The sequence below is a fragment of the Passer domesticus genome, chromosome 4, assembly GCF_036417665.1.
Source record: "Passer domesticus isolate bPasDom1 chromosome 4, bPasDom1.hap1, whole genome shotgun sequence".
Taxonomy (NCBI): Eukaryota; Metazoa; Chordata; class Aves; order Passeriformes; family Passeridae; genus Passer; species Passer domesticus.
The window spans coordinates 58,165,992-58,181,931 of NC_087477.1; the positions used below are offsets into that span (position 1 = coordinate 58,165,992).

The 15,940-nt window shown below is 40.1% G+C and overlaps 1 protein-coding gene across 4 annotated transcripts in view; it reads right to left on the reverse strand.

Moving 5' to 3' along the window:
* Positions 1-15,722, reverse strand: part of DCUN1D4 (defective in cullin neddylation 1 domain containing 4) — a 37,982-nt gene extending 22,260 nt beyond the window's left edge. For 2 of the 4 annotated variants that reach the window (XM_064418180.1, XM_064418178.1), the window contains exons 1-3: positions 15,597-15,722; positions 6,126-6,196; positions 5,156-5,195 (exon numbers count right to left, since the gene is read on the reverse strand). In XM_064418180.1, the coding sequence (XP_064274250.1) occupies positions 5,156-5,195; positions 6,126-6,196; positions 15,597-15,621 (136 nt within the window). In that variant the 5' untranslated portion in view covers positions 15,622-15,722. The remainder of the gene's footprint in view (positions 1-5,155; positions 5,196-6,125; positions 6,197-15,596) is intronic. The other 2 variants (XM_064418182.1, XM_064418179.1) reach the window with 1 other exon arrangement.
* Between the last annotated feature and the right edge of the window lie 218 nt (positions 15,723-15,940).

Consider the following 15,940-nt stretch of genomic DNA (forward strand, 5'->3'; position numbering starts at 1 on the left):
ATCTGACCTGCTGAATGTCACTAGTTCCATCTGATTATGCCTGCACATTAATCATACTGAAAAACTCTACTCTCATAAAGTTATTGAATCTGTAATACTTTATTTTTCAAATCAAATTTCTAAAGACTTTGCCAGTAAGTATTTCTGAAAGCCTACACAGACTAAAAACACTTAAGATGACAGCAGAACTCAACAGATGGCTAGAAAAAGCCAACAGACTTAAGACACACACTGAACTTAACAAATGAAAATGTGATAGTGAACACCTCTTTCTGGTAAATATGCATTTACTTAAGTACAACCTGTAGCTATTTCATTCCTTTGAGAGCAAATGGATTGGTTTTAAGTGCCTTTCTTTTAAAAAAAGTAAAAATCTATTTGTGATGGCTACAGGCATTGGATGCTGGTAAAATGCAAGAAAAAAAACATACATTCCCCTCACCCCCCACAAATCTGTGCAGTTTACTGGTCAGTTGATTGTGAAAAGAAATATGCAAGGCCTCTGGGAAAAAAGAAGCAGACCAAAAGACCAAAAAAAAAAAAAGTAAAAAAAGCAGTTATAGAACAGAGGAATCATTTTGTCAGACCTGCAACCCCATACAAACCAAAGAATTTAACTCAAGAATTCCTGCTTGGACTCTTTGCCTCCTTAAATGATAGGATGTTTTTAAGAAGATTGGTGAACTTGTTTTAAAGGCTTAAGCTGATCACAATTCACTACACCCCAATTTCTCCAATGACTCCTATGAAAAACTTGTATCCTTTTTGGTTTGAATGTATCTAGTTGCAGCTCTCAAAGGCACAGAAAAAGGAAGAGAGGAGACAGCTCAGAAATTGGTAGGTGGCTATTAAATGCACATACACACACTGCCCTCACACATTGACAGCACACAGACACCAGGTGGACAAACATATTGTAAATGCTTTCCAAGACTTAACATCTTAATAACTGAGATTTGGAGCAAGTCTTCACTAGACTTTAGCTGTTGAATAATCTCTAAACTACTACAAAACACAGCATAAGGATTTTAGTTTCAAAGCATTTCTTTTGTTACTTAAATTGGTGTGTTAAATTTGAAGTGCAGTTATAATTTCTCTGTAACAGGAGTATTTATTTCATTTCCATATAAAGCTAAAAATTATCAGTTTGGGTTTTTTTTTACTTTGAACTCCTGTAATTTCTCAATTCACAATACAGCTCACTAAATAGCAATATTAAACCTTCCTACACAGAGCTTTCTAATTCTAAATGTAATTTTAGATCTAGCAGTGCACAACTAATTTCTCTTCCCAAAGGTCTGACCACCTGCAAACAAACATGCAGCTACCTCTGACTACATGCAAATTTGACAGAATTTTACTTACCAAGCGCAGTTTTGCTGATGTGATTATCTTCAAAGTTTCTCACTCCTAGGCCTCAACTCAAGATTGGCAGAACCCTCCTAGTTCTCACTGGTTTTTTGACACTTGAAGGTAGCATTTGCAAGGTAGAGCTCCAAATGCCTACTGAATAGACCACCACCAGCCAAAAGCCTTTTGAGTTTAAATGCTGTTTCCCAAACATCCTATTGAATACTTCCAAATTTGCAGGAGACAAAGCTTTCAAAGGGAAGTATCAATTCAAGAGCTAAAATTCACTCTAGGAAATTTAAAACAATATATAAAATAAAACCCACAAGGGAAGGACAGTACTAGAATAGCAACAAAACCAGAGAAACAAAAGAAAAAAGCCAATAAAGAAGAACTCTACAAGCTGAGTCCCTACAGAAATTATTTACAGGCATGGAATTTCCACCTTCCCCAGCTAAAGCCTGTGAGGAATCCTGCTCTTCTGATGCTTCAGTAGAAGGATGCTTCAAAGGAAAACTAATTAGAAACTGTGAATGCTGAAGCAATTGGGAAGATATAGCTGATCACTTCATAATGAAACAAAATGACCACAAATGCACTTAACAATCATCAGTTTTCAGACAAAAGATGAGAAAGCGAAGATAATCATCAAAACATTAAGTAACTTGCAATCCTGTTGCAAAAGGAAAACTCATCTTCTCTTGTCTTGAATTCTACACTACAGAATTGCTCTGGACTCGAGAAGGGTTTCATCTCTAATCTAACAAAAGAAAAAAGCAGCAGAGGCAAAAGCAATTTCTCTCCACCAAAGACTGATGAACAGCAATGAAGCCTTCTTTTTGTTGAAGAGATAACCTCACTGTTTTAAACAAGCCAGGTGACAACAAGAAGCATACTTTTAGACTTTTTAGTCTGGATAAGTAACTCACAATTTAATTACCAAATCATGGTAAGATATTAACAAGCTGCTAGATTTGTAGTTATGACATAAAAACAACTTATTTCAAATGTGAGTTTTCCAAGTTAATGCATATACATACTAAAAGAAAAAGAAATTGTTTACAGAATCAGAATGCCTGCTGTTCTTCCACCTACAAACAGGTGAAAAGGCAAAACCCATGACACATTTGAAGTCTATCTCATTTTTCAGACAGATATGCATACTGAATGATAGCACATGACACTACAATCATTGTAGGGGACTGGAATTTTGAAACAAGATCCATCTTATCTCTCAAATCACTGAAGGAATTTTGAAACTGCCACTTCCCTGTAGTTCTTTGATGTTTTAGGGGCTGGTTTCAGAAAGGAAATCAGGCTAATACTTAGAAAAGATACAGTTTGCTTCAAGTAATTCAGATGTCCAAGACATTTTTTGTTAGTTTAGAAATAACTGCTTTGAAGTAAATGTGATATGCATTCAAAAGTTAATACTCTTATTAATAAATATTAACCAAAAACTAAGAATTTTTTAAATTGCTTTTAGAAATTCCAATCAAATTTAGATACATGTACATTGAGTCATCCCAAAAACAAAGTCCACAACATAATGACACTAACCCAGACAATTATGGCAGAAAATGAACAGCAATCTTTAAGAACAAGGCTTGGGCCAGAAGATTCAGTGTTAAAATAATCTCAGAACTATAAAAAACCTTGACATGGGTTTGGCAACACTCAAACCTTTTGCAACAGTTCTTAGTCTGACTTTGAAATGAGTTCTAGACACAGAATCTCAAATTCACAGAACCTATACAGTTCTATAAATTGTGCAACAAAATTAATAGGTCTTGACAACTTCTTACTGGAAAACAGAAGTTCCACAAGTTTAGGCACACTGAAATCAAAAAATTTTCAAAAGTAACTCCATAGATTTATGTGAGTCTCTCCAAGTAAGATGTTCCGGAAGTGTTAAGTTCCATACAGAACAGAAACAGAAGACCTCACTGTACTACTCATGATGGCCAAAATAGCTCCTTGCATGTGTATTTGTCCTCATATGAGTCAAATCAAACACACATTTCAACTGAACATGCCTGGAACTTATGCAAGCATCTGGGCTTCATCTCTTCCTATAAGGAGACATAAAACAGGACAGAATCATAAGAAACAGTGGAAATAATATCTGAAGATGAGGAGGGAACCTGGCATTATCAACCTCTACTTCTGGCTCTCATTTCATAATTGTTTCTGGTTTGAAAGGTTCTTTACAACTAGTGCAAAAAAAATTGCACTCTTTAGAGGGATTTTGTGCCTCAACTCATTGAACAGGCACACTCACACTTTTGAAACAGTGTAATTCAAACAACAGTGTGCAGGCAACAGGATACTGGCTTTGATGAACAGTTTTACACTGACACTGATGGTAACGTGCTCAAGCACCTGCCAGCACAGGTAATGAGAGCACCAAGGCTAATTTCTTATGCTTTACGACAGAAGTGCTAGGCAAGAGGTAAGACAAACTGCAAATACGTCAGGGACATCAACGCTTATTGATTAGTGACAGAAGGGGACTACCTCAATGCTTCACAACAGGTCTTGGTGATCAAGAGTAAACAAAGATTATAGAAGACATTTTCATTCATGAAATCAGTATGTAGCTGTTCAGTTTAGAGCAACTGGGTCATATAGGAGAAAATTCCAAGTCTCCATCACAAGATGGGAGAAGACATCAGTTCTAAAATATGGACATTAAAATCTCCAGCTGTCTTCAACTATTGGTCACAACCTCTTTTTCAGAGGCTTTTCATTTACATAATGAGCTAATTTCAGTATCAAATCACTTACCACACTGAAGGAAAGTATTTCTGAGACTCCTTTTGTGGCTAGGGTAAGAGTTCAAGCATGAAACAAAGTCACCTGCTTGCTGTACAGAGGAGGGTGCATAATCCCTAAATGAGCTCTGTCCAATCCCAAGCAATGCAGTCCTATGCATCTCTTCTCATTGCTCTAGGCTAAGAGTGTGCTAGATTTTTAAGTGTGTGCCAGAAATCTCCCAGAGTAGCTGACAGCTCTCTCCACTTTTCTAAATGCTCAAGGTAACATCAGCAAATATAGCCATCACCTCAGGACAGTGGAAAAGCTTTGAGTCAGATGGTAGGACAAACATGGTCAGTTTTAAAGAATAGTTCTGCTGAGTGAGTGATCAGGGCTTGAAGGCAGTGCAAAAGGAGGTCAGAACTCTTGCAAAACATCAAGTCACAAAGCTCAAATGCTGACAAATCAAGAATGACAGGAAGCTGGTACCAGGCACATGAGAAGAAGGCTTCAAAAAATGGTAACACTTCATGGAACAAAACACAGATATTAACTCAAAAATAGATAGCACTCAAGACATTGACTGAAAATCTGCACAAGAACCAGAAAAAACCTGCATCAGAACCAGTCAAGGAAAAAGCAGGTTGTTTGGAGTACAGCATTTAAACTTGGTCACAGGCATCACAACAGCCAGAAGAGACCTTGCTTCTGTTCTGTTCTCGCTAATGCTCTTTCAAGACCCAAAACACTGTATGAATATGGATATTCTGTGGCCCAACAAGCTGAGTCCCAGGAGTGAGAGAAATTTTTCATTAAGTCTTCTAAACTAAGAGACAGTAAAACTGCTGAAATCTGTTCAAGTCCTTCATAATTCGACAAATTAAAAGCACAAACACCTATTTTGAAAAAGACTAAGAAACCCAGGCACTTGTTTCCTGAAACTCCTTTAGCCTTCTAAAACATCCTTTTCAGTTATGTTATAGACACTTGTTTAATAAAGTGTGTTTAAATTGTTTCAATCTGTTTTTACTCCATTCCTATTAAATACCTGTCTGGTGATCGTCTTGACCAACGTCCTCTGTCAGATTCTGCAAGAAACAGGAATGACACAGTTAAACAAGATTCTTCTGTACTATTTTTAAATTTTACTTGATATTGGTATTCATCCTAATTACTTAAGGATCATCTACATAAGACTGTAGTCTCGGTGTTTTCAGCTCATATTTATCTAAAAAGTTATGCTTGCAAATTTATCTAAAAAGTTCAAGTAAATTGAATTTGATGAATATTTTTGAGGGTTTTTCAATCAAAAACATACCAAATTAATTCAAGAGTGGAAATACCCATCAGGTGGGGAACTGGCATTATTTTACCGAATAATTCCACCAAAAAATGCGGCATTAGAAAGACTGAATTTACCATTTAGCACAGAAATGGCTTTGCTTAAGAATAAAAATACATATGTGTTCTAAAGGAAACTGATTAAAAACCAACTGAAATCTTGGAAACAAGTTTACCCCCTTCTTCAGGCAGGGTATTTTCCACTAAATTTGCAGTGTACACACAGAAGCCATATCACCATTTCCAGCTATGGTTGCAATAAAACAAATGTAAATACACAGCAGATAAGCAGGAAGAGCCTTCACAAAAACATTGTTTCACTTTCTGCATGGGTGTAAGAGGACAGCTTGCTCATTCAATATGTTTTCCAGAACAGCTGCAAGAAACTGGGTAACTGTGATGACTACCATCACTAAATGCATCCAAGAAAGCTTCTTGTATGAGGCAACATCTAAATCCAATGTTCAAACAAAGCTCAAACTCCACTCTGACTCTGGAGTATAATCTTTCACCTTTTACTAATACTGCTTATCTCTTCACCAATTCAAACCAAACAGCCTTCCATACAACAAGGCAGTTATAATTTTTAGAAGTGTAATCACTTAATGATTTCAGTCATGAAATATTCTGGACCAAAGCCCTAACTATTCTGCTAAGAGAAAATGGCAAGTCATTACCAGCCTATTGAGGGTGTGGTAAATCTTGTGAATATTTGCCAGTGTTGATAGATGAGAATTCAGTTGAAAATCTAAAGGGGAAGACAAAAAAAAGGGTTTTAAATTTCTGGTTTCCAAATGCAGCAGTCATGATCTTCCTACATTCTGGCTACTTAATAAAATCATCACAGAACTATAAACTAAAAGTAATCTCAACATTTTCAGCACCAACATTTACAACATTTGACTAGAACAACTGAAATCTTCAAAAAGATATCCTATGTATGTATTTTTCTTAAGGCATGGATGACCCTCAGCAGAACAGAAGTATAGCTAACTATAGATGAATTTAAAAAAAAATTTACAACTTTTTTTTCCCCTGATATTGGAAATCTTTATAACTTGATGTTACCCAGTCCTTCTGTTTCATCTATTCCAAAACCAAGTTAAGTGCCACGTAACAGTCTAAAATAATTCATAAAAATCCTGGATCTAAAAAAAAAAAAATCTGATTTTATTAATACACATGTACTTGCCTTTATACTAATTTCCTTGCAAAAATAAGTGACTAGAATACACTTGCACAGTTGAAACATGGCTTTTTAATAACAAACCAAAGGTTACAATACAGCAGCTGTTAAGAAAAGAACCAAAAAAACTGATAATGAAATATTCTGACACTTCTTGGAAGAAGCCACAGCATAGCTGTTAATTTTGCTTCCACACTCCAAATATAAAACACTTGAGTTTGCTTCAGTTACTAAAGAGCGAGAAACTAATTTTTCTCTATTCTTTTGAATTCCCTATTTTTGCAGGAATGTGGCAAGAACAAAACTGGAAAGTAATTTACAAAAGAACAGCTGAGATCCAGCTAGACAGCAGGCAAACAAAAAAGAATCTCAGAAACTGAACACAAACCAGCCGAGAGGGCTTAAAGACAGCCAACTACTACAGAGTATCTCCACTTAAACTAAAAATAAATTAGCTACCCCACTAGAACTCATGTGCCAAAACACTCTAGAGAAATGTACTGTATTCCAAGCAAACTTCTATATGGGAAAAGCTTCTGTATGTGCCCAGCATCACTACCCAGCTAATGCAACAAAGCATTTCTAATATGAGACATTTAATTTGGCTTTGCCCAGCAGCTGATGCAAGTGAGGTCAAAAAATAATTTCCTTATTTCCATCCAGAGCATTTCAAAGGAATGCTCTCAAGATACACTTAAGATGACCCAGATAAACAAGAGTCACCATTAAACATCCGACTGCCAAGTCAGTGAAGCACACTGCTATGAAGTTAACAAGTGGGACTGAAGAAACTGCCTGCTCTAAGTGAACTTGTTACACACATCACTGTGGAATTCTCCTATCACAGTGAATTAAAAAAATAAAAATCAAGATACTTTCAAGAATTATACATTTCATTCATTGTTAGCCAGAGTATCGCTTAATTAATTGCTACCTATTTCTTAGCATGTTGTCCCCATGCACCACAGCAATACAATTGCTCTAAGTCAGAAGCACCAGAGATGGAATTTCCAACTTTAGCTAACCTTATATATACAAAGTCAAAGACAATCCAGATCTTCTTACCAAGCTACAAAAGGAAGCTCTTGAACCTTGAACAGGATGCTAGAGTTTTTCCTGCATTAAGAGCTCAATAAAGTTCCATTTTTGCTAGTCAAACAATACTAAGCAGAACCATTCTGCAAGAAAAAAATAATCCTGAGTTTCTTAGTCAATCCTCAATTCAATATAAAGCAATGAGAAAAAACAAAAGGAGATGGGGGCAAACAGGGATGAGCACAATAGGGAACATAAAAGCCATTCTGAGGAGGGCAAGATTAAAAGATTAATATTTGATTTGTTAAATGACAGATCAGATTAAACTTTCTGGAATATGAATTTTAGTTTCCCCTGCTACTTAGTCTAAAATCTACAAAGAACATGAGCAGTTAGAGAAACCATCTGAAGGTAAGAAAGAAGCTGAGAACACTAAGCAAATATTTATTTATTCTAATCTAACATTAACTTTAGATAGCACTCTTAAAAATGGTTGAAAAAATATTCTAACATAAGGATTATATATATATAGGTATCACCTTTGAAACAAAACATACCTAGGTACTTCAAAACACATAGTTCATGCCAGTATGTTTTACATGTCCGCTGAAAATATCTGTACAATTTTAAGCTGCTGCCTCAGAAATAGGTTGCATAATTATGATGGACTTAGCAGGGTTATACAAATATATTTTCCAGCTCTAATACAAGAGATATCACACCATCCACCACTTGAATATGGAGGACCTGAGTCCAAAGTTTATTTCTTTCACAGGGGAAGCTTGCACAGTGTAGGGATATTATCTAAAACTGAAAACAGGTTTCTTTTACAGTTATAAAAGCAAATGCAAGGAGCACCCATTAAATTAGGGAAGTTCAGGTTATTCTCTGAATTGGTCCGTGAGTCAGTGTTTGCTTTATCTATATTTCAAGAACGATACACAAAATATCCTATGCCACTGTGAAAAAGCCTATTTTTGAAAAAAATTGCTTTTTTTAAGAAACAAAATCCAAAAAATAACACCTCCCATGCTCAAACGACTCTGTCTGGGAAATTAGCAAAAACAGCACTGATCAACAGTGGTCAAGATGGCAAGCAATTGGACAGCTGGTTGAACTGTATTGCTCATGAAGACACTCTCTCCTCTCCACCTCCCAAACTTTCCACACATACTCATGCAGCCTCCAAAGTTGCGCCTGCTGATCCCCTTGCACACATTGAAAACTCATCCACAGAACAAACAAACCCTGCCATCCCAGTGCTCTGAATCAGATCACCAAGGAGCTGCAACCAGCTGAGTTAGAGGAAGAAACAGGAAAGTTGTTCTTTAGTGGGAGCACAACAGTGTCTCGTGGCAGCAGCAATGTGTTGCATTAATCCCGTCCCTCCCAGCGCCACCGCCAGAGCAGCGATGCATCACACGAAGCTGCACACTCCACAGCTGGTTCCATGAGCTTGACACAAACAATGCCATCACATGTGAAGCTATTTTTCAACTGAAGACAACAGTTTCAAAACACATGAATTGGTCTGAGGTTTTGGTTTTTTTCCCTACAGAAACTGCATCCAGCTCTGTGGTCCTCAGCACAGGAAAGACGCGGATCTGTTGGAGCAAGGTCACAAAGGACAACTGGAGGAACACAAAGGCTGAGAGCTAGGGTTGCTCTGTGGGGAGAACAGAAGACTCCAGGGAGATCTCACAGCACTTTAAATGCACTTATGGTACTTTAAGGGGACGTTCAAGAAAGCTGGAGAGGGACTTTCCAAAAGAGCACACAGTGACAGAACAAGGAGGAATGGCTTCAAACTGAGAGTAGGTTTAGATCAGATATTAGTAAGAAGTTTTTTGCTGTGAGGGTGGTGAGACCTTAGCACAGGCTGTCGAAAGAAGCTGTGGATGCCCCAACCCTGAAGTGTGAGCTGGATGGGCTCTGAGCAACCTGGTCTTGGTAGAAGGTACTGGTGCCCATGGCAGGGGGATTGGAACTCTATTATCTTTCAGGTCCCTTCCAATTCAAGCCATTCTAAGATTCTGACATACCACACAGTTTACTGACCTCGAATCAGAAGAAGAAAATCTGCTTGCTTTGTAAATAGTGAAAGATGAAATGTGGAAAGTTTCCTATGACTTTAAGGAGTGTATGTCAAACATTCATATGTATTTTGTTGATGAAATTACTTTTCATGCAAAAGGTAGCGGATCTTCAGTGAGGTCTGAAGTAATGAAAATTCCAAATGTTATCAAATACTTTCCAGTAATTCAGAATGTAATGGCTAAAAAAAAATCTGAATAAAATAATTACAAATCCAGAACCTAGAAAGAAATGACAGAGCCAACCCAGTTTCATGGAATTTAAATGTTGTCTGCAGTATGTGATTAATACAATGTTAAGGGTTAAAGGCTGGGTTAGTCAATTAGTCACAATCATATACAATTTAAAATTAAAAAGAAAACAGTTTAAAAATAATTTTTAGAATATTATAGGTTAAGGTTTAAACTATGGACCTGAGAATTACAGAGAGGTAAAAGAAACAAGAGCTAGCCGGGCTTGCTTCCATAACTAACAAACTAGAGAAGAAACATTCTACACCCTCTCATTAATGCACACATGAAATACAATACAGAAAACCAAAAAACTCAATGTATCTTAACTATAAACAAAGTATACAGGTAAACGGGACTCAAATACTTTACTTTCCTGCCTGAAATGAAAAAACTTTAAAGGTCAAATCCCAATTCTTTTTATTTTTCTTATCAGAAGGAGCAATGTGTTGCCAAACTATTTAAGTGAACATCTGAAAACAAAGGAAAAAAAGTACCTGCCTGAACAAAACCTTTAACTTTGTTCCTGTTGACAAAACACAGCTACAAGGTGCAGTAAAATCTATTAAAAACCTAGTAAAAAATTAACAATAGTAGTAAACAAGATCAGCTGACTCCAAGTTTCCTTTAAAAGCTGCTAATTTTTTAAGCAAATAGAAGATCTATAAAAAATCTCACATTTAACAGTAGATCTAAAAATAGTTATCCCTAATAGATATGTCATATGTATAAAATTTGAATATAGAAATTGCAGTAGTAATAACATAGTAGTAATTATCATTACTGCTAAGACATAGGTGTAAACTTCTTAGAAAAAAATTAACAGAAAACACACATCACACAAACTCATACCTAAACACCAAAATAGCATGCTTAGGCTTTTAATCAATTTTTTTCTTTGCTTTCAAGTAACAGAGATTAAAAAAAACTCAAAAAAAACTGCAATAATAATTCAAAGTTCTGTTGCCTTACTTAGCTTTAAATAAATTTTACTTACTCAAAAAAGAATCATTTAATCTTCTACAAAATATACCATTTTATGCTCTCTAGTCTACTTACAGAATTATCCTTACAGCAACACAATTTATATTGATGAATGATGAATTGATTAATGAACTTAGAAGTTCAGATCTAAAACCTACACTTGGTGAAAGCCCTCAACACTCATGTTCAGGAAGCAAAATTTTTGTATTCATTTCTAAATACAGAAGTCAAAAGAAAAATGTACATCAGTCTTATCTACACAAAAACTTAATAACACACTTGAAGACTGAGAATCCCAAACTGCAGCACAGAGCAGACAGGAGCTGACTCTGCACTCCTGTCAAAGACAGGATTCAAAACCTCTTTCCAGTGTGTGTGCAGCTGTATCCCTGCAGGCAGTGACACCCTATACCAGGGCCACCCTTTCTCCCGGTCCATCATGGGACAAGCCTTGGGTCAAGGGAGACAGAACAGGCTTGAAAAGCAGGGTCTCCCTTGGTTTGGTGTGGTCAAATAAAGGGCATGATTCAGAAAGTAAGGAAAACAGAAGTGAATTCCAGCTTGGAAAGTAAGGACATGCAATTAGATGGGATGACCCAGCCTATCTTGAGGAGCATCAGGACCAAGCCATTAAAGCTAAAGACGTGATACTGCAGGATGTTTCTCCTGCCCACCTGCACCCAGAACCGCACCAAGCTCAGAGCTACTGCTGACACCAGCAGTATCCAAAACCCACAGTTGCAAATTTGTGTACATTTTGCAAACACAACAGCCTAAAATGTTCTGCAGCAAAACACAGACTGACTTAAGCTAGTAAATAAAAAACCCTACAGAAAACCCAAACCCAAGCAACAAAATATGGTAGGAGTTACTACATGTACGCTAAAATAATTTCAACATAAACATTCACATTCAACTCTTAACATTTGGTATTACCACTCAGAATGACAACTGCAACAAAATATTTTTAGATCACTGCATGCTACATAGATAGGAAAAAGTATAATTCTTTTTTGCCCCCATAGGAACAAATCTTTATTCTACCTAGGTGTTTTTGGAGTACTCTAATCTGAAGGCTTGTTTATCAAAAGATCTACTGCAGTTTAAAGTTAATTGAGAAATTTAGAGCAATTTAAGCAGTGCAAAATTTATGTAACTTTTACTTCATTTTGAATACATTTCCATTAAACTTAAATTGAACAAATAAGAGCTAGGGTAATTCTCCTATACTAACACATAGGATAAAATACTCTGCACAACTGGCTCATGGCAGGATTTGGGTTTGCTTGGGAGGGAGGTAATTTTGGTTGGGTGTTTTATGCTATATAGCAAAGACAACACTAAGTGGGTTTCTGGTGCAAAACATCTGCTTCTGTTGATGAAAAAGTGTTCATCCAGTCTAACACTTATTCCACCATCAGACTAATTCAAACAGGTGTCAGTGTGCTAGTTTTGCATCATTGGCTGCCATGACCTGGGAGCTGTTTGCATTACTTTTAACTTCATGCCAGGTGTCATGGGGCATCCTACAAAGGGCATAAAGCTCATACAAACTTTGTATCTTGTGCTCTAGCTAATTCAGCAGAAATGCAACCCCATCAAGCACCCGCTACCGGGGTATCCAGCAGGGTGCACATCTGGTATGTGGCTCAGGATGGAGCTGCAACAGCCTGGGAACAGCTATGCCAGTCAAAAGCATTACTGCCCCAGCTGCTTGTTCTTCCTCCCTGCCAAAACTTACTGACCCCACAGCTCTGCCAGCAGCACAGGCCATGGCCACATTCCCTAACCCACTTCAGGCAAGAAATCAACCTGGCAGTTCAGACAACTTAAGTAAGTGGCAAGAGCTAACCCAGGTACATCTGACTGAGTGGATTAGAGAGTGCTCCTACAAACCACTCAACCAACAGAGCAAGGGAAGCAGTAATCTACAGCTAATGAGCAGTAATGAGCAGCAGACCCAGTCCCACAGTCTACACAGCCACACATCTGCATCAAGGGGGTCACACCAGTCAGTTCCCCAAAAGCCTTGCAGCTCTAACTATATATAAATATATGTAACCATCTATATACACACAATTTTGTATCTACATACATACTGAATGAACTGGTAGTTGTTTCTGTCTCTTCATGAGCCAAAAGTAAAAATTCTGTTTAACATCAGACCATGACTCTAAATAAAACAATTTAATTGGACAGTACAACAAAAATGCTGGCACATATAAATTAAAGGTTCTGCTTCAAGCCCCTGTTAGTAGTCTTGCTTCCTGTAGAAGAAATAACCACACTATTAAATGCTCTAATATTTAAACTGGATACAAGAGATGAACACTTTCACAGGATGTACTGTACTTCCTATTGCTGTGCTTTTTGGCAAGCTCAAGACAGACAAATTAAGTGAGTTATCTTCTTCTGCTTGAAGACACAAACAAAACTAGGAACTAATGCTTTGAAAAAGCCCGAAGTCTTTGCTTTCAATACCTGCAAAGAAAGTGTGGGAGGAGGGGAATTAAAGAAAACACAGGATTAATAATTCACTAAGAGCACAAAAAGTACCCAGACAAAAATAAATTTAAATGAAGTGCTGCAATTACACAAATAAGAGCTCTGATACAACAGAATGAAGAGAAGCAATGAAAAAAACTTTACCTGCCTAATTCAACCTATCACATGGTCTTATACAGAGAAGACTTTTCCAATTATAGCTACAGGAGATACAAGAAACTTTTCAATAGAAAAAAGGACAGCTGATTTCCTCATATAATGTGAAAGGTGTGTATTCAGAAAGTAAAACTTAGACTGAGCAAAAACATATTAATGGAGTTTATATCATAAGAACAGATAGGGATCTAAGAAGGATCAAAAAGGTGGCTCAAAATAAACCTTCAATCAAGAGACCACCATAAGCCAGCTTCTGTATGTGAAAAACTATGCTATGAACACTTCTTGCTTCAAGCATTTAGATCAATGAAAAAAACCCATCCAGTATGAGGTTACAGAAAATGAAATCCGCTAATTGAGGAAAACAGATCTATTTAAAATAACACATATACAAGAAAAAAAAACAAAAAAAAAGAGGCACAAGATCTGATCACAGCACATTTTTAATGAAAAGCCAGTAACAGCTGAAGGCTGAGGAACACTCTCTTACTGTTTTCTGAAGACAAATTAAAAATCACTATGTTGCCTAATCATCCTATGTGAGGGAGGCCTGGAATATGTGAAACTGCAACTCACACCTGTACATAATGTGACCTGCATTTTTTTGACAGGGCACATGACAAAAGACACTGAACAGAAGGTATTTTCTAGAATAATTGTCTTTCTACTTCTAATATGAGGCAATTATTTCTGCTTTAATGGCAGCCCTCACCACCAACACATAATGACCCCAAAATATAAAGGTAAAATAAACCAGAACCACTAAAAAAATTATATAACCTTATGAGTTAGAGCCTTTACCAGGCTGCCCCTGTACGAGATCTCATTCTGAGAGACACAGGAGGATTCAAGAAAATGCAGGCATTATGCAGCATTTCTTTCCACCTCTGCTTTCAGGACTTTGTCCAAAAGTCGGACCATCATTCATTAAAGCATGATCAAAGCTTCAATTTTCATTATCTCTCCCACAAGCAAGTTCTACAGCAATACAGCATCTCAGGGCTGCCAATCCTCTCGCAGGGAGAACACGCTCCTGGGAGGTTTCACAGGGAGGCTGAGCAGGGCAGCTGTGTGCTCGGCACGGCCGCCAGCTCTCTCCAGCGGACCGTGCCTATCCCTGAACCCGGCCACCCCACGGCCACGCGTGACCCCCTGCACCGTGCAACCCGTCCACAGCAGGCGGTCCCCGCAGCTCGGAGGGCACGGCCAGAAGCTCCATCGCGGAGACAGAGCCCTCGCCGCGCTCCCCAGTTCAGGCGCCGCGCTGCCCCGCGCTCCCCAGGGCGGGCGGGCACGGCCGGGGGTCCGCGGGGCGGGGGCAGCGCCGCGCCGCCGCAGGGCCCGCTGGGAGTTGTAGTCCGCCAGGCCGCCTCCCACCGCCCCCTTGCGTGGGGCCGCCGCCGCAGGGACTCCACCTCCCACCATGCGCCGCGGCTCAGTCCCCCGCACCAGCAGCCCGGTTCTCCCGCACCGGCCCGGCGGAACCCGCAGAATTCACCCCCGCCCGCCTTCCCTTACACACACAGCTCCGCAGCCCGCGCTCCCCTCGGCAATCCCGGCTCTCGCACAGCCGGCCACGAGGGCCGGCCGCAGCCTCACCCGCTCACCAGCTGGGTCGGGCAAACTGCGTCACACCCTCCGAGCGCCCCCGGCCCTCTCCGGTGCGGCAGCCCCCGCCCGCTCCCGCTCCCGCCCCCGCCCCCCGGGGAGCGCGCTGAGGCCCGCGGGGCTCCCGCTGTCCCCGCGGGGGCCCCGCCGCCAGGCACGCACACGCCGCCCCGCTCCGCTCCGCGGCGGTCCCGCACCCGCGGGCCCGAACCCTTCCCCGGCACCGGCAGTCCCGGCGGCGCGCTCGGCCAAGCCTCAGGGGTCAGGGGCAAGAGAAGCCGCCCCCAGCCGGGCGGTTCTTTCGGCCGGGCAGCGGGGCGAGCGGCGGGCCCGGCCCCGGCGCTACTCACTGACAGCGGCGGCATCCGAGTGCATTTTCGAGCAGCGCTGCACACGCTGCCGGCCCGGCCCGGCTCCTGCCCTGCTCCCAATCCAGAGCCTGGGCACGGACACCCCCGCCCCGCCCACCACCCGCGCCCATTGGCCCGGGCTGCCGGGGGACGCGGCGAGTGCCGCCCTCTTACTGGCTGAGGCTGCTGCCACTCTCCCCCCGCCTGCCCCCACCACCGCCCCGGCCTCCCATTGGGCAGAAGGCCGAGCTGGCCACGCCCCCCTCCGCTCTGACTGGCCTCTGGCGCTGCCAGTTTTTCCCGGCCTTTAAAGCGCGTGCAAAGAGCACCACTTTGTGTCACCC